At 38.3% G+C, this 25,910-nt stretch overlaps 2 protein-coding genes across 3 annotated transcripts in view; one reads left to right on the forward strand and one right to left on the reverse strand.

Moving 5' to 3' along the window:
* The first annotated feature begins 129 nt into the window (after nucleotides 1-129).
* LOC117982368 (polyamine-transporting ATPase 13A3-like) lies at nucleotides 130-25,858 on the forward strand. Its single transcript, XM_034968720.2, has 20 exons — nucleotides 130-355; nucleotides 1,033-1,260; nucleotides 1,643-1,871; nucleotides 3,151-3,355; nucleotides 3,896-4,109; nucleotides 6,856-6,986; nucleotides 7,522-7,704; nucleotides 8,494-8,682; nucleotides 9,088-9,300; nucleotides 9,743-9,877; nucleotides 10,379-10,492; nucleotides 10,919-11,192; nucleotides 12,235-12,362; nucleotides 12,984-13,107; nucleotides 13,830-13,991; nucleotides 15,213-15,367; nucleotides 16,330-16,553; nucleotides 17,172-17,320; nucleotides 18,449-18,636; nucleotides 19,917-25,858. The coding sequence occupies exons 1-20, from the start codon at nucleotides 322-324 to the stop codon at nucleotides 20,049-20,051; spliced, it is 3,414 nt and encodes a 1,137-aa protein (XP_034824611.1). The 5' UTR covers nucleotides 130-321; the 3' UTR covers nucleotides 20,052-25,858.
* The window catches only part of LOC117982372 (sodium channel protein Nach-like), a 15,438-nt gene continuing 6,035 nt past the window's right edge, over nucleotides 16,508-25,910 (reverse strand). For both annotated transcript variants that reach the window (XM_069498484.1, XM_034968727.2), the window contains exon 12: nucleotides 16,508-16,639. In XM_069498484.1, coding sequence (XP_069354585.1) covers nucleotides 16,559-16,639 — 81 coding nt within the window. In that variant the 3' untranslated portion in view covers nucleotides 16,508-16,558. The remainder of the gene's footprint in view (nucleotides 16,640-25,910) is intronic.

Below are 25,910 nucleotides of genomic sequence, written 5' to 3' on the forward strand. Positions count from 1 at the left end.
CCACGATAAACCAAAAAGTACAGGGTAGACGGAGTAGACCAGTCTTAGAACAAGGACTATAGACTGGAACGTACCAACACTACAAAATTTTGACTTGACACGCTTGACATATTTTAATGTCGAGTCGTCGAGTGTCTTCTGTCGGCTGTCTTCAATTTATTCATTTTACAAAAAGGTGTGATGTGCAAGCGCGATCTTATTAATTTGTTGGGATCGCTTAAACATTTTCCTAATATGCGGTAGCAGAGGGCAATAGTGGAATAATTTGTCACATTATAATTATTATGCCCTAATTTTATTTGCTGAAAATAGTTTACGGGGATGTTGAACATGAATACTGCCTCAGTCGCCAGTGGTAAGATTTGTAGAACTAATTCTTGAAATTATCAGCTATGCACTATATATAGCAATTAACTAGTGAATCATTTTATTTTGAGAAATTTTCTAATTTCTATTTTCTTAAAAACTATAGGAAGGGGTCTATTTTGTCAGAATATACGTTGTAGGTATGTTCAATTCAGAAGGTTCTTTTATACTAAGTATATATATTTATTCTAAATTAATAAATTTAAAATCTAATCTCTAATGTCGTGGGTTAACTTTTTTTTATATACCTACCTACTTAAGTTCAATGGATTTTTCAAAAGAATATGATTTCAATACCTAGTCATTGTGCTTCCTCATTTTTGTGATGTCCTATTTGTTGGATTCAACATCTCTTTCTACTACTTCTATTTAAAATAATCTGCTTAAAAATAATTGTCACATGGTTATTGTATAGTTGTGCAATAATTTTTACCAAATAAGTTCATTTAGTTAACTTTTTTCTTGTTGGCGATTCAAGTAACTGTAAAATTCTAATAAATATCCTACTTGTTAAATAGAATGAAGTATAAAAGTATTCTTATATAAATAAGTAATATGTACAAAAACTTGGTATTATTTAAGTAAAATATTGTTGTATATTAGCAAAATGAACAAAAAGACATTTCATCTTTTTGTTCATAATATTGTATACCTTGTATTTTTCAGATGACTATGAAGTTATTGGGGAAACCCAGTGGCAAATACTGGAGAACATTTCCGAAGATCATGTTATCAAAATATATGGATATAAGTATTCAAAAATCCGAGCCATAATTTTTCATTCAATTTGTGCACTACTATGTGGACTACCATATTTCGCTTTGGCTTACTATCCTACATTGAATCGATTCAAGTACTTAAAATGCAGCTTGAAAATGGCTGAAGAAGTGTGTGGTGAGGAAATATGATTTTTTATACAGTGTACTGACTGCTCTGCATGCTTTCCAAAGCCCAAAAAGAATAAAAAGCCCTAATTTTTACATTCAAAGTTAGCCAATCAAAAAGGAATTGACCTAGGTCATAATGCTGTTGCAACTAAGAAACGTGACCCTCACATACCAAAAATTTACCTAAATCAAAGACCCTAGTTTTTTGGAGTTTAGACATTTTATACACTAGAGCCTTAGATTAATTATAGGACAATTTGAAAAGTCATTGATTTGAGCTTAGATTTATTATCGAAATCATACTTTCACTCCATTAACTAATAGCAAAAACTCACGCGATAAAAAGTATTATCGTAACATGAATAATAATAAAAGGAACTTCTTTTTAGTGACGGATGGGGAAGGCTCCTTTAACATTGAGAGTGTCCAAGAAATTGATCTTAGCATCTCCAGCCACAGGGATAACAGACTACGCTACTTCATTTACCAACACAGCCGTTACATCTGGTTGAATGATCAAGGAACCTTCATTAACGTACTTGCACTAAATGAAAAAGTAACCATTAGTTTGTTGATGGAAAATATGTCTGGCATTAATAAAAGGCAACAAAATGAACTGTGAGTATAAGCATTCTATATTGCAGGGAAAATAATTCTGCCATCCTTTACTTAAAACTGGTTAATTAGAAAAAAAGTACCTACAATTTGTAACAAATGAAATAGTATTTTTGTAATCAGAAGCACACTACAATTACTTCTGCAAAAAAACTACAATTTGTAACAAATGAAATAGTATTTTTGTAATCAAGAGCACACTACAATTACTTCTGCAAAAAACTACAATTTGTAACAAATAAAATAGTATTTTTGTAATCAGAAGCAACTACTATTACTTCTGCAAAAAACTACAATTTGTAACAAATTAAATAGTATTTTTGTAATCAGAAGCACACTACATTTTTTTTAAATTATATTACAAGTTAGTTGTTGACTGCTACCCTTACCTCATTGTAAGTGATGATGCAGTCTAAGATGGAACAAGCTAACTTGGAAGATGTATGGCAATTTTATTAAATCCATCCCTTATCACATCAGTTTGAAATAAAGAAAAAACGTATTTTTGAAACTTGCAACACACATCACCAGTTATTCCTATGGGTTTGGTTATTCTGGCACCTCTAATACTTGAGCATTAAAGCTAAAATACCTCAAACAGAAGAAGCGCTAAACTGTCATGTGTGGCACAGTCCGAAAAAAAAACGGCCAAGTGCGAGTAAGGCTAGCGCACCGAGGGTTCCGTACCACAGTCGTATTTTTTCGACATTTTGCATGATAAATCAAAAACTATTATGCATAAAAAATAAATAAAAATCTGTTTTAGAATGTACAGGTAAAGCCCTTTCATATGATAGCCCATTTGATATAGTAATCTTACTTTGAAAGTTAAAAATACTAAATATTTTATCATGAACACATTTAAATTTTTTTTTATGATTTAACCACAAATTCACGGTTTTCGGATTTATAAGGACTTGTTTTATAAGACCTACCAAATTTCATGATTCTAGGTCAACGGGAAGTAACCTATAGGTTTTCTTGACAGACACGACAGACAGACAGAAAACAAAGTGATCCTATATTATGGGTTCGGTTTTTTCTTAGGTACGGAACCCTAAAAAGGTCCTAACTAAGCTAAAAACATACAGCGCTGGTTTTGTATTTATAATAGGGATGTTGCAAGCAGCACAATGCTCTTTAACCTTTTTTGAGTTAAAATCTAACAAGCCACTGATATCATTTATCATCGCAATTAAATATTGAGATTTTCACGGATTAAATTGTTTTAATAATTATTATTAACAGCGGATGTCGTATTTTACTTGATTTAATGTTTCAGGATAAAATTGTATGGCAAAAACTCAGTGGAAGTTGAAGTAAAAAGTTACTGGACACTTTTTGTAAATGAAGTGTTCAATCCGTTTTATCTTTTTCAAGTATTCTCTATCATTCTTTGGTCACTAGATGAATATTATCAGTATGCATCATGTGTTTTGCTCCTTTCGACCGGCTCTTGTATGATGGCACTGTACCAAACTAAACAGGTAAATACATCTTACCTACTACATGGAATGGGCTTACCACCTATTGAGGAAAACTTGATTACGTTGTTTCTTATTAAGTATCTTGATAAATTACATATTAGATACTTGATAAAGCAAGTCTACTGATATTGTATTATTTAGTTCCACACTCCAGAATCTTTTACTGCTATTATATTTTATCATGCAATTTTCTGTAAAAGGAAACTTATTAAATAGCCCGGAGACGAAAGACTGATATTCCGAGAGAAAAAACCTGCAGCAATATTTCACATTTTAAAACTCGACAACTGGAATTCAGAACTGATTTTTCGCAGATAACCCTATACCACCGTGTTCGTAATAAAATAATCTTTATTTTAACTTAACTTAAATTCATTAACCAGACCAGTGCAAATTACTGGTATCGATTTAGCTATTCATACCTGCCTAGGCAAGAGTTGTGACGGAAAAAATAGTCAACTTAACGTTTGCATATTCTATAGGCTTCATACTTTTGTTTAGTATGGAATTTGTCTATTAACCAAACCAGTGAAATTACAGATGAGCAGAAATATTCACAAAATGGCGGGCTCGACTAGCGTATTCACGGTAACGGTCCTGCGCCCCACGCGCACTGGGCGCGAGGAGTACGTGGTGAACGCCAGCAGGCTGGTGCCGGGCGACGTGATGGTGTTGCCGCCCGACGGCTGCGTGATGCCGTGCGACGCTGTGCTGCTGACCGGTACTTGCATCGTCAATGAGTCTATGCTCACTGGTAAGTTGTTTTTTTTTTTTTTAAGAATTTAGCCATGTTAAATGACTAATATTTCCCTTTCCTCTTCAACTAAGCGTCAGGCTTGTGCTAGGAGTAGGTACGACAATAGTGCAACGGGCGGGGTTTGAACCGTCGACCTTTCGGTTTTCAGTCCACTCCTTTACCGATTGAGCTATTGGGGCTCTATTAAACTTGTATAGTTCTTCTCCTTGTCGGCTGTGTAAGATTGTTACAGATCCTGGGTCTATTGTTATGTCCACAACAGCTTGACAACAGCTTCCGCCTAATATTAGTATTAACAGCAGCTTCTTGGTCACATTTCTCCTCCAGGTGCACTATGTGTTTCCCTAAGTGAAGCGCCTTGGAATGGTTAATTTCTGGCTGATTTCTCCACCGAACTAGTTAAAAATAGTCCAAAAAGCCTGCTTTAGGCTGATATGTCATTGCAGAGTCCCTATTAAGTTGTGACTAAACAAATCAATAACAAGGAACACGACTTTTATGACAAGTTGATTAAAATTTACGAGAGTTTGTAATCGTTTAGATTTGTTGTCATGTTACCTTCCTTGTAAGTAAACCATCTAATATTTATCTAGAAATCTAGATTAGAGTTTATAAGGACACTCTGTAGTATAAGTTTTGTTCGATGAAAAAACTAATAATTATTTCATAACAAATTGATGCCCGCGATTTAGGTTTTTTAAAAATCCCGCGGAACTACTTAATTTTCCGGGATAAAAAGTAGCCTATGTCCTTCCCCGGGATGTAAACTAACTCTGTACCGAATTTCATCAAAATTGGTAAAACTGTTGGGCTGTGAAAAGCTAGCAGACAGACAGACAGACAGACAGACAGACACTTTCGCATTTATAATATTAGTATGGATTTAAATATTTAATCATTTTCGGAACAAAATCATCGATTGACTGTATTATTAACTCATCATATCAGAATTAACTGATAGAGTACCTAGGTACCTAGGTAATAAAAAAATACGATTAGGTAGATATTATAGTGGTGATGGTCAGTAATAAATGTTCATGTCACAATTTCGTTTAGCTAAATATTAAGTAAAGTACCTATACTACAGCGTAAATACACACAGTGAGCCGAACGGCGATGCCTTTGATATTTTAATTTTGAAATCCAAGACGACTGTTTTTTTTATATGGGTATCATTTCTGAGGGATTCGGGAACTTTGAAATCTAAGAGTGCAGTCGTCAATACGTACGTACCACAATGCTAAATCGTTAGGCGGTATGTCTTCGCCGGTAGGGTGGTAACTAGCAATGGCCGAAACCTCCCATCAGATTAGATCAAAGCCAATTTAGAAGTTTACAAATTACTTCTGCCGGGAGTCGAACTCTGGGCCGACCACTGCGCCCAGAAGGCCGGTTTTTTATCCTTTGAGATACCGAAGTATTTTAAGGGAAATAAAATAAAACATTGTACGTCTTCGAGTTTAAAAGTACGCATATCCATTGGGTAACTTCGAAGAAATCGGTGTATGTAGATACAATTCAATAAACGATATTGCTGGTCGTTAACTAGAGTAATTTATTTAACTCGTATCAAGTGGTTGTGAACTGTGTCATACATTTTGGACCCAATTTATTGTCAGTACTTCCACACACAGGGATTTAAAATCAATAATATTGGCTGTGGAGGCAATCAGAGACAAAGAGATAAACTTTATTGTGCAATCGTAAAATACAAAGCTATTGCAGACGGGTTAAACTGTTTCAAAGAAAAATGTTTTCTCAATAATCTACAGAAGATATCAAAATAATTATAGTGACTACAGTTTTCCCGCAAAAATAAAGTACAGATAATCGAGTCAGGAATCACAAATTGAGGTTACATCATAGGACAAGGTTTTTTAGTTGAAACATTTAACGATCTAGGGGTGCGATATTAGCGTACAGCATAAAGAAATGTTACATACAATATATTGGACCATTACTGTACTAAGATATATACCTATATACCTTTGTTGTGATTTCATCAAAAGGCCCCAACGCGATATGGCACGAGATCAGAATATGAAATGAAGTTCCAATCGCCGCCGGACGCCGGGCAATACCCGCGGCCTTTTTCCGCGTCAACAGCAAAAGAGCAAAAGTGTAAATCGGAATTACTAAGCTAACCATATAAATGCGAAAGTATGTTATTTTGTTTGTTTGTTGGTTTGTCCTTCTATCAAGCCTCTAGCGTGATTTTTGCATGGATATAGTTAGAAACCTGGAGAGTGACATAGGCTACTGGTTATCTCGAAAAATTAAAGAGTTCCTACGAGTTATTTTAAAACCTAAATCTCTTAAAACTGTGTTTCTTTGCTGTACAAACGTGTGAGCGGTTTTATACCTATTCAATGTATGCGCTACTACGTATTCATTAATATTTTATCCTGCAAAACAGTCATCATCATTGTCAACTCACTACAGAGCACGGGTCTCCTCTCAGAGTGAGAAGGGTTTTGGCCATAATCTACCACGCTGGCCATGTGCGGATTGGAAGACTTCACACACCTTTAAGAACATTATGAAGAACTCTCAGGCATGCAGGTTTCCTCACGATGTGATATTTAATTACTTAAAACGCACATAACTCCGAAAAGTTAGAGGTGCGTGATCTAACCCCGACCTCCGATTAACGGGATCTTAGTGTAATGGTCTGGTTCTGCCGTACTGTCTTGTCTGTCCAGGCCTTTATTTGCATATCATAAACTAAAGTGCATATTTTTAGGTGAAAGTGTGCCTGTCATGAAAGGGCCTCCTTGCAGTTCACCAGAAGTCTATTCAACTGAGAATCACAAAAGGCATACACTTTTCGCTGGCACTCACGTAATTCAAACACGATTCTACGGAAACAACCAGGTATTTATTCAAAAAACCGGCCAAGTGCGAGTCAGGCTCGCGCAACAAAGGTTCCGTACTAATACGGTTGTATTTTTTCGACATTTTGCACGATAATTTAAAAACTATGATGCATAAAAATAAATAAAAATCTGTTTTAGAATGCACAGGTGAATGAAAACCCTTTCATATCATACCCCAATTGATATAGCTATCTTACTTCGAAAATTGAATATACTAATTATTAGTTCATTGACCACAATTTAATTTTTTTGTGTGATTTAACCACAAATACACGTTTTTAAGATTTTTCCCCTAATGTTTGCTATAAGACCTATACCTACCTGCCAAATTTCATGATTCTAGGTCAATGGGAAGTACCCTGTAGGTTTCTTGGCAGACCGACAGACAGACAGACTGACAGACTGACAACAAAGTGTTCCTATAAGGGTTCCGTGTTTCCTTTTGAGGTACGGAACCTTAAAAATGTATAATATTGAAGTGTTCCAAATAGTGAATTTATATAGTTATTACTTATTAGTGACATTATTTTCAGGTATTGGCGAAAGTAGTGCGCACCGGTTTTTATACTGCAAAAGGAGAATTGATCAAGAGTATTTTGTTCCCGAAAAAGTTTGATTTCCAATTCTATAAGGATGCCGTCAAATTTGTCATATTCATGTTCTGCATCGCCGCTATCGGAATGGGATATTCAATATGGCTTTACGTAGTTAGAGGTGTAAGTATATACTCATAATAAACAAAAGTTTCTTAGGAACCCTTGAATTTTCTGGGATAAAAAATAGCCTACATCCGCCTTCGAAATGCAAGCCATATACCGAACTTAGTCAAAATCTGTTAAGCGGGTGAGGCGTTAAAAGGTAACAGACAGACAGACACACTTTCGCATTCATAATATTACTTATTTATTGAAGACAGTTCGTTATTTTTGAAGCGAAGCGTCCTCTCGGACGTTCCTGGAAGTAAAATAAGAAAAATTACCAATACCATCAGCGTCGCCTGGGAGAGAACTCTGCTGGGTGCGTATGCTCCGGCCGTATAAATTATCCACTGCGCTGGTATAATACGATCGGAGGCTTTTGAAGAAAACATTATAATGTAAATTGATAACTCACCCATGACCCACTAGTTCAGAGTCAAGGACCTTTTGAAAGAAAGAAAACCGTTTATTTTTTAAGTTGTGCCACACATCACATACTATACCTAAGCGTTGGTTATCTCGGCGCTTTTCGGCCACCAACTGGAGCTTACAATAAAAAAGTACCAGGAGAGCCTAGTAGCACAGGAGGCTAGAATAGACACCCTGTTGTTACAAGAAAAAAATACCAGGAGGGCCTAGTAGCACAGGAGGCTAGAATAGACACCCTGTTATTACAAGAAAAAAGTACCAGGAGAGCCTAGTAGCACAGGAGGCTAGAATAGACAGTAGACACTCCTTTCTTTCCACCTCACACCATCTGTGTGTGTACCTTTTGCAGACAGACATTATGTAAATGGGGCTTTTCAGAGTCAGGTAGGCCTGATAGTACTGCGCACGCTGGATATAATCACGATTGTGGTGCCGCCGGCGCTGCCCGCCGCCATGACGGCCGGCATCGTGTACAGCCAGCAGCGGCTCAAGCGCAACAAGATCTTCTGCGTGTCACCGCCGCGCATCATCATCTGTGGGAAGTTGCAGGTCATGTGCTTTGATAAGGTTCGTTTGTTTTATTTAAATTGTATTTTGTTTTGAAGTGATTGACGCGCGTGACGAAAGAACCGCGGCTGACGCAATAATACTTTTTCTTTGTGCCTTATCATGCGATCAGTCGATGGAGTATGAGCAAATTGGTTGGAGCAAAGAGATGCGATTATACTAAACACTGAAAACATATGGCGCCGCTTCCGGATCCCTTGCGTACGGCCGAGGCCGTTAGTGCAGATCTTCTCCCCCTACCCCGGAGTACAGGCCTTGTGGCGAGGCCTCCTTACTTGAGTGGGGCGCAGGGTAACTTAGTGCCCCGTTCGTGATATTTCGCCGGCTAGGCACTTCCTTCTTGGCTTAGGGCTTACTATACCTTAAGTTGCTGTTTAAAAAACATGTTTCCCCATTTTTATACAGACTGGAACTTTAACTGAGGACGGGTTAGACCTGTACGCAGTTATTCCTTGCAACCCTGACGAGAAGTTCGGTCGCTGCATCGATGACATCACAGCTCTTCCCGTCAAGAGTCCCTTAGTCCAAGCTTTAGCTTCTTGCCATTCACTCACCAGCATACAAGGACAACTAAAAGGAGATCCTCTCGATCTAAAGATGTTCGAGTTTACTCAGTGGGTAAGTATTTGGTTACATATTTACACTGATGCTATGCCATGGATAGGCTTAGTTCATATTATATGGCGTATTAAATTCGAGCTAGCTGATGACTAAGACAAAAGATACAAAACGCAAAACGATAGTTCACTTTAGACGTGTATTTACAGTACCCGGCAAGAAATATTAGGTGCATATCAAACTTTAGAAAGAGACAGCGTTGGTTACGTGGAACATTGTCTTTGTCACTCAACTGGTGGACCAAATTTTTTTGAAATTTGGAAGAAATATTCCTTCAGTGCATGAAAAAGGATTTGGAGGATATTTAAAAACATCTTTAAAAAAAAATCTAAAACCATGTGAACGAAATTCAGTCATAAAATTTGTTGCGTCCTGTACATTTGATGTGTACAACAAAATTTGTAAGCCACTTAACTGACACAGACATTTCAAACATTTGTAGGTCCTTGACGAGCCAGGTCCTGAAAATACGAGGTATGATAACTTGACCCCAGCCATCGTTAAGCCAGCAACTGCGAACGGAGACCTGCAAAATTTGGACAACTATGACCCTTTCACAATGGAAATGCCTTATGAGGTTAGATGTTTTGAATCTACTGAGTTCTGACTTGTAATTTATTTTAATTCTCAACACTTTGATCATTCAGACTATCTATTGAAGACTTGTGATTACCGTAGCATGAGTACCGCGAAAGAATTGCCACGATTTTGGCAATTTATTATTATTATTACCGTTCCCAGTGCCAACGGTCATTGGTAGAGATCTCTTCTCTAAGGGAAATGCTTAGAGATATATCCACCAAGTGGCATGCAGGTCATAGAGGCATAAATGCACTGCTTACCCCAGTTATATATATTTTTCATTATGACCTGCCAGTAAACAGGTTCCTACCTAACTAATGCCTACCCTGGCTTCAAATCCTGTGCACGCCACTGTATGCACTAATATCTTCTTATCTTAGAGATATATCTTTTCTTTTTTCTGTTACTTTTGGTACGGATGAATAAAATTTAGAAAAAAGATATTGACGAAACCTTTCAGACTGGTTAAATTAGTTTTGGCTTCGATTTGTTATAGGTGGGTTTGCTGCGTAGATTTCATTTCTCGTCATCCCAACAATCTATGGGCGTTATCGCCAGGGTCCTCGGTCAGCCACAAATGGTATACTTCGTGAAAGGGGCGCCTGAAAAGGTACGGATATTAATTAGCTTTATTCAGTACTAGAGGATGCCCGCGACTTCGTCCGCGTGGATTTAGGTTTTTAAAAATCTCGTGGGAACTCTTTGATTTTTCGGGATAAAAAGTCCTTTCCGGGATGCAAGCTATCGCTGTACCAAATTTCGTCAAAATCTGTTGAACGGATGAGCCGTGGAAGACTAGCACACAGGCAGACAGACTGACAGGTAAAAAATACAAGAGGTAAAACAAACCTTATGTTTAAGAACCTAATTCCATGCGGATGAAGTCGCGGGCAAAAGCTAGTTTGTACAATAGGGTCTTAGAATCATAAAAGTCCAATTACAATCTACCATGCAATGGCACGCAATTTTACAATAGTACATAGATAAAGCTGTTTAATAAATAGGTAAATAAAAATAAGCTGTAACTCTATCAAAGGTTGCAGGTATGTGCGATCCAGTCTCGTTACCAGACAACTTCAGTATGATACTCAACGAATACACATCGAACGGGTTCCGAGTTATCGGCCTCGCGTACAAGAAGTTGGACCGCAAGATGAAGTGGGCGGTCGCACAGCGGCTCAAAAGGGAGTCTATAGAGTGCGATATGACGTTTTTGGGCTTTCTAGTCATGCAAAATAGCCTGAAACCAGAAACCACGCAAGTTATAAAGGAGTTACACGACGCGAATATGAGACAGATTATGGTCACTGGTAAGTTTGCCTTAACCTTTGACCTTGTTAAACTTATTTATAAAAATAAACTTAGATTCCTTGAAATGGATTTTACTATTTTTACCGAACCTTTGAGCATTTCAGCAATGAAAGTGTATAAAGTTGGTAATTCTCTCAAAGATTTGTCATAGTTTCATGTTAATTTAATGTGTAACCGTAGGGCTGTAATTCCTATAAAAGGTCCTTAAAAATATCAGATTTAAAAAATAGATTTAACAAGTAAATTCGAGTTTTTTAAATTTTTGTTTGACCTATTATGGAAAAAAATCTCATCAAAATCGGGAATTTACTTTAATTTCGTAGTTTTCACTTATGTCGGTAGTCCCTACTGACTGCCAATTTTTTATATCATAGCAATTACAACGCTTTGATATGAACTTTCAAGAAGGTTCATCATCATTAACCCATCACTGGCCCACTGATCTCCTCTCGGTCTGCCACGCTGGCCCGTGCGGATCGGCACACTTCACACACCTTTGAGAATATTATGGAGAACTCAAGCATGTAGTATGCATGCATGTATGAGGCATGCATGCCTCACGGTGTTTTTCTTCACAGGTAAAGCAAGTGATATTTAATTGCTTAAAACCTAATTGGGTTTAAATCGAACCGCCGACCTCCCGACCAGGAGATCTACGCCCAACCTCTTGGCTATCACTGGTTTCAAGAAGGTTCATCATCATGACATCATGATCAACCCATCGCCGGCTCACTACAGAGCACGGGTCTCCTCTCAGAGTGAGAAGGGTATTGGCCATAGTCTACCACGCTGGCCAACTGCGGATTGGCAGACTTCACACACCTTTGAGAACATTATTGAGAACTCTCAGGCATGCAGGTTTCCTCACGATGTTTTCCTTCACCGTTAAAGCAAGTGATATTTTAATTACTTAAAAACGCACATAACTCCGAAAAGTTAGAGGTGCGTGCCCGGGATCGAACCCCGACCTCCGATTAGAAGGCGGACGTCCCCTAGGCTACCACAGCTATAGGTTACAACAACGTAATCTTTGATTTGTAGGGGATAATATAATGACCGCGATGTCGGTCGCGCGCGGTTGTTCCATGGTTCAGCCCCACCAGAGACTGGTGCTCATCACGGTCGGCCAGCAGCTAACGCCTGACCAACGCCCATCGTTATGTATGGAGGTGAGAAATTAAATGTTATCTTCTTATTTCTTCATGTGTTTCTTTTCCGCATTTGCACTTTGCCGTTGTAAGTGAGACCCCTAGAGCGACTCCCCGCCGGATCACTGCAAAATCAAAGCAGGCCATACTATTGAGAATAAATAATCCATACTTCCATACTTAATATTATAAATGCGAAAGTGTGTTTTCTGTCGTCTGCGTAATGACGTTTATATATTTACTAGCTTATGCTCGCGACTTCGTCCGCGTGGACTACACAAATTTCAAATCCCTATTTCACCCCTTAGTGGTTGAATTTTCAAAAATCCTTTCTTAGCGGATGCCTACGTCATAATAGCTATCTGCATGCCAAATTCCTTTTATATATTTCCTTTTATATATTTATATAGATATAGAAGACGTTGGTCAGGTGTAAAATCTCGTACTTTATGCCATTGTATCTAAAATCGTCTACACGTAATTTAATTAAAAGGGTATAAAACAACTGACTGACATATTGTGACTATGACTCTTTTCCATTGTGTTACATTGAACATTGAATTATTTTTATCGACTCCTGCCTAAAACATGCTGTGGGAGTCTATAAACTGCTTATCTAGATCAATTTATAAATTGTTGTAGGTAGTTGGTGAAGGTGGTCCACCTAAGTTAGCGATAGACGCGTACGTATTGGCCATGGAAGGCAAGACCTGGGCCGTGGTTCGCACGCACTATCCAGAACTGATGTCCACTATTGTTACCAAAGGTCAGTATAAGGTATAAAAATAAGGTATAAATATAACGTTGAATCGGCCCTTAATAAATAAGTCAATCAAACACAAAAAAAAACATTGTATATATATTTTTTAAATTCAGATACAAATTAGGCCTTGACTGCAATCTCACCTGGTAGTAAGTTATGATGCAGTCTAAGATGGAAGCGGGCTAACCTAGAAGGGGTATGGCAGTTTTTATTAAACACATACCCCTTTGGTTTTTTACACGGCATCGTACCGGAACGCTTAATCGCTTGACGGCACAGCTTTGTCGGTAGAGTGGTAACTAGCCACGGCCGAATCTTCCCACCAGACTATACCAGAGAAAACTTCATCATCATCATCATCAACCGATAGACGTCCACTGCTAGACTTAGGTCTCTTGTAGGGATTTCCACGCGCCACGGTCTTGCGCTGCCTGAATCCAGCGGCTCCCTGCGACTCGTCTGATGTCGTCCGTCCACCTAGTGGGGGCGTCTTCGAACACTGCGTCTTCCGGTGCGAGGTCGCCATTACAGCACCTTGGGACCCCAACGTCTATCGGTTTTACGAACTATGTGCCCTCAGCCCTGCCCATTGCAAAGAAAATTCAGAAATTATAATCCAAATTTCTCCTACCGGGAATCAACTCTATACACGAATCGACACAGCGCTTATCAGTGATAGTTATCACGGCGCCTGGGAAGTCGTCAAAATAAAAATATTTGTGCAGGTATGATCTTCGGGCGGTTCGGGCCGGACCAGAAGACCCAGCTGGTGACCGCACTGCAAGGCGAGGGGCTGATTGTAGGCATGTGCGGCGACGGCGCCAACGACTGTGGAGCGTTGAAGGCCGCGCACGTGGGCATCTCCCTATCCGAGGCGGACGCTTCTGGTAAATCTATCTATATAAAAGGAAAAGCTGACTGACTGCCTGATCTATCAATGCACAGCTCAAACTACTGGACGTATCGGGTTAAAATTTGCAATGCAGATAGATATTATAATGTAGACATTTTTAAAAATTCAACCCTTAATAGGATAAAATAGGGGTTTGAAATTTGTGAAATCCACGCGGACGAAGTCGCGGGAATAAGCTGATATACATATACACTTGACCAGCATTAAGTAAACTCTTCTCATTCCGGCCATGGGCCCATCGCCGGCCCACTACTGAGAACAGGTCTCCTCTCGGAATGAGAAGAGTTTACGTCATGCTGGTCAAGTGCGAATTGGAAGACTTCACAAACCTTTGAGGAGAACTCTCAGGCATTCAAGTTTCCTCACAATTGTTTCCTTCACTGTTAAAATGAGTGATATTTAATTGCTTTAAACGCACATGACTACGAAAAGTTAAAAGTGCGTGCCCGGGATCGAACCCCCGACTCTATGAAGCCGATATCTTAACCACTAGGCTAACACCATTGTTAAATATCGTCAATGTAGATATAGGGCAGCTAGAACTCACGTTAGAGTATGCCCGACTAGTTCGAACCCTTCCGGTGTCCTTATTCATGGGCCTGTTCACGCGACAGGCTGCGCTGGTGCGCTGTGAGGGAAGCAGAGGGGAAAAGAGATGGCTCCAAATAATTTCCCGACGGTTCCTGCTGGTCTTTATCGCTGGCACTAACCTAAAGTGTGGTTTTTTAACCGAGACAGTATTAGGGAATCCGAAACCATGTCAGATATAGAACGCGGTAGAAAATAATGTACATCGGCCTCTAGAATGACATCTCGGTAGAGCGTTGTCTCTGTCACTCATACCTACATGACGTTTTGTCGGTCTCAACGACAGAGACAATGCTCTACAAATCCGTATCTCCTTCTAAAGGTCAATGTACATTATTTTCTGCCGCGTACTGTACAGGGAAAAACTCTTAGGAACCTTTAGATCTTTTTTGTGAAAACAATTTTGGAATAGTAAACTTTTTGGTTAAGCGTCAAATCAGTATAATGACGGAATCATACGGAAATGTTCATGGGCGGCGGTAATCACTTAACATCAGGTGACCCGACCAGCCTGCTCGTTTGCTCGCTATATCTTTTTACAAAAAATCATACCTTATGCATGTTTTGACTTCTGACACGCACTTGACCAGAACTTTACTTTTATCAGTTGCCGCGCCATTCACATCTCAAGAGCAGAACATTCGGTGCGTGAAGCTGCTGGCGCTGGAAGGACGATGCGCGCTCAGCACTTCTTTCGCGATCTTCAAGTACATGGCTCTCTATTCGCTGATACAGTTCTTCTCTATGCTCATCCTTTACAACGTGAGTTTTTAATTTATTTTTCAACTAGCGACCCGCCCCGGCTTCGCATGGGTGCAATGTCGATACTAATTTGGTGTCATTGCATCGGAAACTCTTAAATGAGAGGATTTTTTTCTAACCTAATTCAAATTATTTCAATTTCTCTAAGGATCTCTAATTTTTTGAGAATTAAACTATACCTATAAACCTTCCTCTTGAATCACTCTATTTGTTGGTAAAACCCGCATTAAAATCCGCTGCGTAGTTTAAAAGATCTACGCGTTCATACATAGTACATACAGACAGCGGAAAGCGACTTTATTTTATACTATGTAAAGATGTAGTACAGTGCGACAAGGCTATCTTGGCACGTGGCGAAAATCGGAACTAACGTTGCAGTCAAGTGTCCCCTTTGTTCTTGTTTGAATATTCTAAGCCTTTGTTCTCCTACAGCGCCCCCCTGTCAATGTCATTTAAGTGCCAAGAGAGCCTTGGCGCGCTGTACTTAAGCTTTGGAAGAGTAGGAGCGGGGGATTGATTGCCTATAACGTGTTCCATATTTTCTTTTCGAGTATGGAACACGAGTATGGAGTAAGAAACACTGCTATCATCCAGCGAAGGAAAGGTTCAAGGTTGGAGGCTTTTTACCGAGACGCCAAAAAGGTTAATCGACAATTCACCCACTGCCCAAACTCGAGGGGATCTTTTAACGGGACACCAACTGTCCAAGTCAGTGAAAGCAAAAACTAAAATTATGAATTTTGGCAAGAAGCAAGGTCTGACAGCACAAGTAAAGGAAAATATTCGAAAATTCTAAATCTTGCAAAAATATTTTGCAAACTTACATTTACAGGAAGTAATTTTATTTTTGCAACTAAATTATTATTACACTTGTCTTTCCAAGGTACGGATCCTTCAGTGCGTGCGTCCGACTCGCACTTAGCCGGTATATTATCTCTATATTCGTTTCATATGCTTTGCAGTTCTACTCTATCCTCGGCAACAACCAGTTCCTATACATCGACTTGGTGCTGACCACGATCCTGGCGCTGTCGCTGGGCCGCGCTTCACCCGGGCCGATGCTGACAAAGCAAAGTCCGCCCGTGTCGCTAGTCGCCGCATCCAGCATCCTGCCGCTCGTCATGCAAGTCGCGATCGTGCTGACCATGCAGCTGGCTTCCATCTACGTCCTGCAGTCTCAACTATGGTGAGTCATGTATACCCACAGTCCCGGATGGGCCGGTGTTGACGAAGCAGAGCCCGCTTGAGTCGCCAGTCGCCGCGTCTAGCATCCTGCCGTTTGAAAAATGTAACTATTGTATATGTTGTGGGCTTCTTTTCAGTAGAATCTGCTTTCGCAACTGCTAGAGTCACTATACGGACAGACAAACTTGACGTTTAAGTACCTGTAATGTAGGCCTATGTAAAATAAAAATGTTTTGATTTGTATTTATGTTCATCATCATCATGATCAACCCATCACCGACTCACTACAGAGCGCGGGTCTCCTCTCAGAGTGAGAAGGGTTTTGGCCATAGTCTACCACGCTGGCCATGTGCGGATTGGTAGACTTCACACACCTTTGAGTACATTATGGAGAACTCTCAGGCATGTAGGTTTCCTCTCGATGTTTTCCTTCACCGTTAAAGCAAGTGATATTTAATTAATTAAAACGCACATAACTCCGAAAAGTTAGAGGTGCGTGCCCGGAATCGAACCCCCGACCTCCGATTAGAAGGCGGACGTCCTAACCACTAGGCTATCACAGCTTATTATTACAGTATTTATGTTGTAATAAGTTAATAAAATGACATTTTTGTTCAAGGTTTAAACATGTGGAGGGCAGTGCAGAAGTGGAGACGGTGGTGTGTTGGGAAAACACAGTGATATTTATTGTATCATCATTCCAGTACTTAATAATGGCTTGCGTCTACGCCAAGGGCTGGCCCTTCCGGCAACCATTTTGTGCCAATTGTAAGTATAATTTAAAAAAGTCTTTAAATTAAAATAGAGAGCCATTTCACAAGCAGTATGTGAAAAAACTTTTAATATGTAACATTCGCTAATTACTTCAAGTAGCCTGTGAGAATTCACGATTCAAAATCTCAAAGTTTGAAAATTACCACATTTAATTCCGCTTTTATTCGCGTGCGCATGTTTATCGACTCGAGCTAAAGGTGAATGCACACTTATCCGAACCAGAAGAATCAATCGCGGCGAAAGAATCGACTCAAATTAGAATCACTCATTTTTTTAAACAAGGAAGAAATAGTACTCGCGCGTTGGTCTGTCGTACATATCGCATAAACCGCGACGAATCTGGGGTTCTTGCAGATTCGGACGATTAGACGCGACGTGCGCGAGGTTTCATAAGATTTCATATACAGAATTCTTAAATTTGTTTCGTTCGACTCGTTCGGCTCGGATAAGTGTGTGTTCACCATAAGACGGCAAACGTGACCCATTTTCGGCCACAGCTTCACTTCCTATTAAGTATATACTATAAATACCCATATTATAAATGCGAAAGTGTGTTTATTTGTTGGTTAGTCCTTCGATCACGTCGCAACGGATTGACGTGATTTTTTGCATTGGTATAGATAAAGACCTGGAGAGTGACATAGGCTACTTTTTAGGCCGGAAACTAAAGAGTTCCTACAGGACTTTTAAAAACCTAAATCGACGCAGACGAAGTCGCGGGCATCAGCTAGTACCAAATAAAAACGATTGAAAGTAGCAATAATGCCCATTGGGTATTTGACTACATTAAAAATAAATTATTTCTCAGTGATTATTAAATAGGGGGTCTTCCAAGATACGTAAAATCCACGTCCTTTGTTGGTTTTAAGTGTAATAACCATTTTAAATTATCGACTAAACTAAAAAAAAGCACTTCAAATGATTGTGACGTCACACACCGGTACTTCATAGAATCTCGCATACTAAGCGCGCGTTTTGACGTTTGATAAAAAGTTACTGATTTGACTAGTTGTCAAAGACCGTATTCCACGCACACGAAGTCGCGGGCATCATCTAGTACCAAATAAAAATGATTGAAAGTAGCAATAATGCCCATTCCTAGTATTTCCGCTGTTATTACAGATTGCATGGTGATCGCGCTGGTGACGCAGTCCGTGTTCGTGACGGCGCTGCTGCTGAGCCCGTGGCAGTGGCTGGCCGACGTGATGGAGATCGAGGTCATGAGGCTGACCGACTCGGAACAGACCGTGTTCAGGGTCTATTTACTGCTCATCCCCGTCTTGCACCTCATTCTGGCTATTGCGATTGAGGTATGCATAATTTTTTTACCCTCTGAAATTTTATAGCTCTCACTCGCCGGTCGATTCCAAAATAGTAGACTGTACAAGGGCATAAAACAAGCCATTTTATCCGAGACGTTTATCTACCAGAGCCGAAGACGAGCCTAAAATGGATATTGTCCAAAATGTTACTGGCACTATAGAAATTACATACTTACATTTTTTTTGTGTCATCCATATGTCATCAGATAGATTCTTATGTACTTATAAACACTAGGCACAAGAGTGAAAAGCAGTTTTAGTCCGCTTACAGCCAGCATAAAGAAGAACTTTACGGGCATGAATGATGAAAAAGCTTTTATTTTATTTGGAGGAGGAAAATGCTCATGGATACCATCTGGCACGCCCGACTCCACTGCAGGTGTTACGCAGTGACCTATGGACTAAAAACCTCTTCCACGCTTTAATATCTCCGCTCACGGCTTCCCGGTGTTGCACGAAGCATTGCATACCAAAAAAGCTGCATCAGTCAATCTCAGTTGAATGAACAATGCATTTCAGCCAATAGCGAGAGAGTCATTCGATCAGGTGATAGCGATCGTCACACTGTAGCTGTCTTTTTACTGTAAACGAGTCGCTGCGCTGGGGTCTACCGCAGATGACAGATACCGTCCCATTGTAATCATCTCATCAAGCGCAAGCCTTCTTTCTTTGTTCTTTGGGCTGGTTTCCGCACTTCCGTCTGTACATGCATTGCCCCTCCCCGCCGAAATCTTCACTCCAGCTATACAAGCTTGCTCCAGAAGCCTAGTATACCGCCTAGGTAGCCAAGTGCAAGCGTATCTCGCAATAAAGAAGAACCGGCCAAGTGCGAGTCAGGCTCGCGCAATGAGGGTTCCGTACTACAGTCGTATTTTTTCGACATTTTGCACGATAATTCAAAAACTATGATGCATAAAAATAAATAAAAATCTGTTTTAGAATGTGCATGTGAAGACCTTTCATATGATACCCCACTTGATGTAGTCACTCACTTCGAAAGTTGAAAATACTAATTATTAGTTCATTACCACAATTTAATTTTTTTTGTGTGATCTAACCCTAAATTCACGGTTTTCAGATTTTTCCCCAAATGTCAGCTATAAGATCTACCTACCTGCCAAATTTCATGATTCTAGGTCAACGGGAAGTACCCTGTAGGTTTCTTGTCAGACAGACAGACAGACAGACAGACAACAAAGTGATCCTATAAGGGTTCCGTTTTTCCTTTTGGGGTACGGAACCCTAAAAATGCTTTTGTTTTGTTACAGGCAACTCTGTCAGACCAAGATCGCTTCACATCGCTGTTCCAGCTGTTAAGGCGACGCTGCTCCGACAAAGAAGAAGCTGCGGGCGAGGCCGCGTGCCCGCTGTGGCCGCCACGGTCGCCCTCGCACATATGCTGACGGAGCACGACCTTAACATACGCACCTTACATAGTATTTGTATTGGTTCGGTAGTGACTATGGCGTTTTCACATTACTAGTCCCTTTTGACACATTTTTTTTGTTTTTATTACAAAGAGTATTGGGCATGTTTATCATGACTAATTTGTACTTATTATTATTTATTTCCCCTCCAACTAAGCGTAAAGCTTGTGCTAGGAGTCGGTACGACAATAATGAAACGGGTGTGGTTTGAACCGCCGATCTTTCGGATTTCAGTCTGCTCCTTTAAATGTTGAGCTACTGAGTCTCTATCTACTTTTATCATGAAAGGATTCAGCTAAAAGTTTGGTCCATTTGATCCTGATCCATTCGATTAGATGCTTTAAAGAATAATATTCTGTAAGATGACAAAATGTGCCAAATTGGACATGATATGTGAAAAATCGAGTGAGTGATAAATGACAGTGTATAAGTGAGTGAGTAAGTAGTATTATTAAGAATTTTTCAAATTTCCACCCACTACAAGCGGCATAAACGACTATTTAATTGGTGATCGACCGTAAAATTGCTTTACCACCCTTCGATTGAATGTTGTTTGCGCATTATAAATCTTCCAAGGTTTATTTCGCTTCACCGTGATCAACTCATCGCCGGCTCACTACTGTACACGGGTCTCCTCTTAGTAGAATGAGTAGAGTCTACCATACTGGCCAATTAGTGCAGATTGGCAGACTTCACACGCTTTTGAGAACATTATAGTAAACTTTCAGGCATGCAGGGTTCCTCACAATTCCTTCACCGTCAAAGCACTTGATATTTAATTTCTAAAAACGCACAAAACTCCGAAAAGTTAAAAATGTGTTGCAGCGCACAAAATTTTTTGTTCAGAATGACCTGTCTAGGGATTTTAAGCTTATTTCGTGGTTTGACGTTATAATATTATAATGTGAATAACAGGTTTTGTTGGACAAAATATTATATTTCTAGCTAAAATGTCCCAACTTTTCTCTTTGTTAGTTGGGACGCATTCTATGGAATTGCTTAATTTAATATGGATTTGCAATACGCTTGGCGAATTAAATCCGCTGCGATTTTTCTCTTCCGCGCGAATGTCGGCTATGCTATGTAATGGGCGGAGAAGCAAAAAGATTCCTTATATATTTTAGTAGCGACTACTAATAAATAATTGCACAAGTGACAATAGATGTCAACATCTAAGTCATTTCAATTTCAAGAGATGTTTCGAATTTTGAAATTCCATATGTAAGTAAATAAATTACCGAATGTTTTGCATAGAGTAAGTGTTACATATCTGTTAACTACATTTTGAAAATGTATAGTACTTATATCTTTTATTTTTCCTATTTAAAAACAGGCGTGATTGAACCATTTTGTATATAAAATATAATAATCTATCTACAAACATGATAAATCACTCAAAAAGTGTGTATTTTGTACTTATCCTAATTAAAAATATGATGTGTCTGAGAAATACTTTCTTTATAATTTGATGTTAGTGTAGTTGAAATAATATTAGATAATGGCTGTAACAATAATGAAAACATTCAATTTTTTTAGGTTTGTATATCTCAAATCAGTATTTAATTTATTTTTCAAACATGTAGTACCTACTTACCTACTAGCAGTCTCAGCTATCACCATACATTATTTCGACTATGGCTGACTGGTTAGTAAGTACTTATTATTATTTATTTATTATTTGAAATGTAAACTGTTAAATATCTACATGATAAACCCAGGTTGGAAAGGAAAGTTAGATGCACACACCATAGAAATTGGGTGTTTGCGCGAATTAATTATGGCATTTAAAGTATATTAATATTGAATACACGGGTCGGTTCAAGGCTTTAGTGGTTTTCATTCTGTATTCATACATTTTCGGCCCGGTGCAATGTGCCTAGCTTGCACAGCACAGGTCTAAAGTTTAACAAACGCCTCTCTTTCTATCGCGTAAACTCGCAGATCTTTATCTCTCGCGTGAGATCCGAATCCCGATTTGGATCTTAGGTTACGTGACCAAGTGAGCCCAACATGGTACAACTAATGAGCATATATATATATACATATCCACTAATACAGGATCGATCTCGTGCTATCGTTTACCTACTATTTCCAAAGTTATATCTTTGTTGGAACATTTTTTTTATATTGTATGACAAATCCTATTTGTTCGACTATACAGTTAAACTTGTATGCCAAAACATAACATCAAAATGAAATCTACTTAAATGGTCTATAAGACATAAAGAATAAAATTCGGCATCTATAAAGTCAATGTACCCATTTTATATTGGGAGACACAAATAATTTATAGTACTTAGATAATCCCTAAGGCTGTGCTTTTTATTTCTTGCTTACCATGTCACATTTAGAAATTTCATAATTTGGTGATAAGTATGCTTAATTGCTTTTATAGGAATTTTATGCTTTTGCATAAACCACGACGTTGCAAGGTGGTTTAGTTTTGTGTTTATAATTGTTATAATATTTAGAGTAAGTAATATTCGACGTATATATGAGTTTCTATTTATTATGTTCTTAGCTAATGTCCAGCATGCGTCGTTTTTAATTGTTTTAATTTGTTTGTAATTTGAACTCGCGCACCACCAATTTATTGTACGCCGATGGTACTGAGCTATGAGAAACTTTCACGCAAGTACCAACAGCAATTGAATCCCGTGGGGACACTTAATTTTCCGGGATAAAACGTAGCTTATGTCCGTTTCCTAGGATATACGCCCTGTACCAAATTTCGTCAAAACTAGTTTAATGGATGGGCCGTGAAAAGGTAACAGACAGACGGACACTTTAGCATTTCTAATAATAGTATGGATTTATATGGTTTATCTTCTTTTACTTTACACTATTTATTTTATTTAGATTAGTTCAATCTATGGGAAATGAAATCGATTGTTAGTTACCCTTAAAAGTATTTGAGAATTTTAACTTAAAGCTACTTATAATTTACATCTACTGTTTTTGTTAGAAAAATATATTATAGTTTATTTTTATTTATATAAAGCCTAACGTCGCTAGTTTTGACTTGATAACATTTTACAGATACTTTGCTTTTAATACTTATTATTATTACTTATGATTGTATGCTTCTTTCATATTGATGAATACATCCGTTATTAGTTAAGTTGTATTTATATTTTAACGATTAATATTATATTTTTGTCCTATTTATTACTAGATGATGCACGCGAATATGTCCGCGTGGATTTAAATCCCGTGGGAATTCTGATTTTCCGGGATATATGCCCGTCTCTAGTATGCAAGCTGTCTTTGTGCCAAATTTCTTCAAAATCGGTTAAAGAGAAGGGCCGTAAATAAGATAACAGACAGACACACTTTCGCATTTATAATATAAGTATGGATTGATGGACGTAGCATAGAGAGTTCAGAGATTTATATTAAATAATTTAAATAATATAATTATTTAAAAGTATTGGCGCCAATTTTCCTAAAAACAATCAAAGTGATCAAAAAACCTGCGTTCTTGGATAACTAAAAACTATTATTTATTTTTGAATTTTTCACAATTGACACAGGGACAAAAATATTTTGTATGGCACGAATATTTCGTATACTGAGTTACGGCGATTACGCACTACACTTCCGTCATCCGTGAGAATACTAGCGATTATTTACGATACGAAATATATCATAAGCTCCTATACAAAATAAAAAAGAACGTATTTTCATGGACTCTGATCGGATGTAGTGCGGAACCGCTCTTAACCATAAAAATTTGCATTAGGTAATTTAAAGATTTCTGAAAGAAACATAAAGAATAGAGATAGCAAAGTGTGCGTAAAGTAGTTGATTGACCGATGCATTCGTAAATCGTAGGAAGTAGGCACTGAATTCCCAGTATTTTTGAAATCATAATAATATTTTTTTGGTCTACCAATTTATTTACAAAAGGCCCTAAAATGTCCAGATATTATAGAGGCTAAAAAATTGCACTGCATCAATTTTTTTATATAATTAGATTTTCTATAGAATATTATACTTTTCCAATTAAATATGCTTTTATCTCTTATAAGCTCTACCTCGTAAAAACGATACAATATAAAATTCACTACTTTTAGGTACTTATAGTCACGTACTTAGAAAGCTTAGTAATTACCTACTTATTAAGAACAGGTACTTAAATGAAATTTGGAACCGACCAAATAATACATAAATTTTAATACATCGTAATATTTTTAAAACAGCAACATTTACTTTTTATACTGTATTTATACTGCCTTAATTTTGTTATTTTAAGTAGATTGATATGATTTTATACTAATATGCCGTCATCACCAAACCAGCAATATTTAAAGTGGCAATTACTTAGTTTAATTAGTATCTTAGCTATGGTTTCATTCCTAATTGTTAAGTAAGTATAATTTACATTTTGTCATAATATTAGTCTGCAGTTGCTCGATATGAAATAATGAAACACGAAACTTGCAATCAATGCGATAATGCAATCCTGCCTTTTGGCTTTGGCATTAAACGCTAAAACTCAAGTCCTGAAACACGATGCGTGAAGAAACCTAAACACTGTGACGTCACACAGACGGCAACGCGAATACAAATTGAAAGCGTATAAAGGCCGTTAAATTGTGACGAGTTACTGGATTGCAAGAGCTCCAATGCACGTTTTGCATTGTGAACATTTTTATTTATTTATATCCTGTTGTACGCGACACTAAACTTAAATTAAATTGACAGATCTATCAAGTGCTATCCTTTTCCATTGGATCCTTTTCCGTAGATAGCAATTGATTAATTAAAACTGTCATTTTATTTTTATTTAAAACATCTATATTGCTTAATACTACGTCAAAGTATAAAAATACAGGATAATTATGCTTAAAAACAACACTACCAGTGATCTCTTCCAGGTAACCCATACTTAAGAACTTACAGGAGTGTAAGAGTAATTTTAGTTCAGAGATTGTGTACAACAAAATTAGCCTGATTGGTTTCATCGCGCGCGTTTGGTTTGTTTCGGCCTTTAAAAGTAGAAAAGATCACTACCAATAAAATGATTGTGACGATCACGTTGTAAATTGGTAACGTCAAACTTCTTGAATGCTTTGAAGTTCTTTGTCTGGTCGTCCACGCGGACCCTGTCGGGTCCCCGTTTTGTAACTGGTTAGGGCGTCGGCCCTTTTCAGTGGTCGCCGCGTGCAACTACAGGTGGGTCGCTAGGTGATCTTCGCCGGTATAATAAACGCGGTGTAAACTGCCGCTTCCTGCCGTCTTCCCGCGGTTATAGCGCCCGACAAACAATTGAGCCTGAAGCGGCGAAGTGGGAATAAGTTAGCGAATCCAGAACGCAAGGATCGACTTATCAACCAATAACGGCGTGCACCCGCCATTCGCCAACCAATCACGTCAATAGGTATTAGGTACTCAAGTTGTCTGCCGGGCACTAAACCTACTTATTTATACTCATGCGACGCTTCCTCGCCACTTCAAAGCATTTATACAGTTTGGCATCACATGTACCAAATACATATTGTTTCGTTATACAGAACCAGGTACCTAACTATCGAAATACAATACCAGTAAGAATATTTAAGACGAAATATCTCTTTAAAAACTTGTTATTTATTGAACTGCATTATTGTGATCGTTTTGGACTCTTGTTATTGTGTATAATTAGATGTATTTCTCGAATATTTTGAACTTGTTGACTGTTTTGTCATGATAATGTAGTTCGATTTGAACTAACTTAAAATATTGCGACATTTTTAGATGGATGTGACCAAAAATATGAAATTAAAGTTAATTAAGATTTCTTTTGTATTTTATTTCATTGATCGTTACTAAAAATTCAACACAATACTAACT

This window comes from Maniola hyperantus, chromosome 5 (assembly GCF_902806685.2).
Source record: "Maniola hyperantus chromosome 5, iAphHyp1.2, whole genome shotgun sequence".
In the NCBI taxonomy this organism is placed as follows: domain Eukaryota; kingdom Metazoa; phylum Arthropoda; class Insecta; order Lepidoptera; family Nymphalidae; genus Maniola; species Maniola hyperantus.

What these genes read in the sequence shown, in the direction of transcription:
- LOC117982368 (XM_034968720.2), top strand. Translation starts at nt 322, where the DNA reads ATGTTGAACATGAATACTGCCTCAGTCGCCAGTG. An exon ending in CAATGGAAATGCCTTATGAG is followed by an intron (nt 9,878 to 10,378) that starts GTTAGATGTTTT and finishes GATTTGTTATAG; the next exon opens with GTGGGTTTGCTGCGTAGATT. An exon ending in GAGACAGATTATGGTCACTG is followed by an intron (nt 11,193 to 12,234) that starts GTAAGTTTGCCT and finishes TTTGATTTGTAG; the next exon opens with GGGATAATATAATGACCGCG.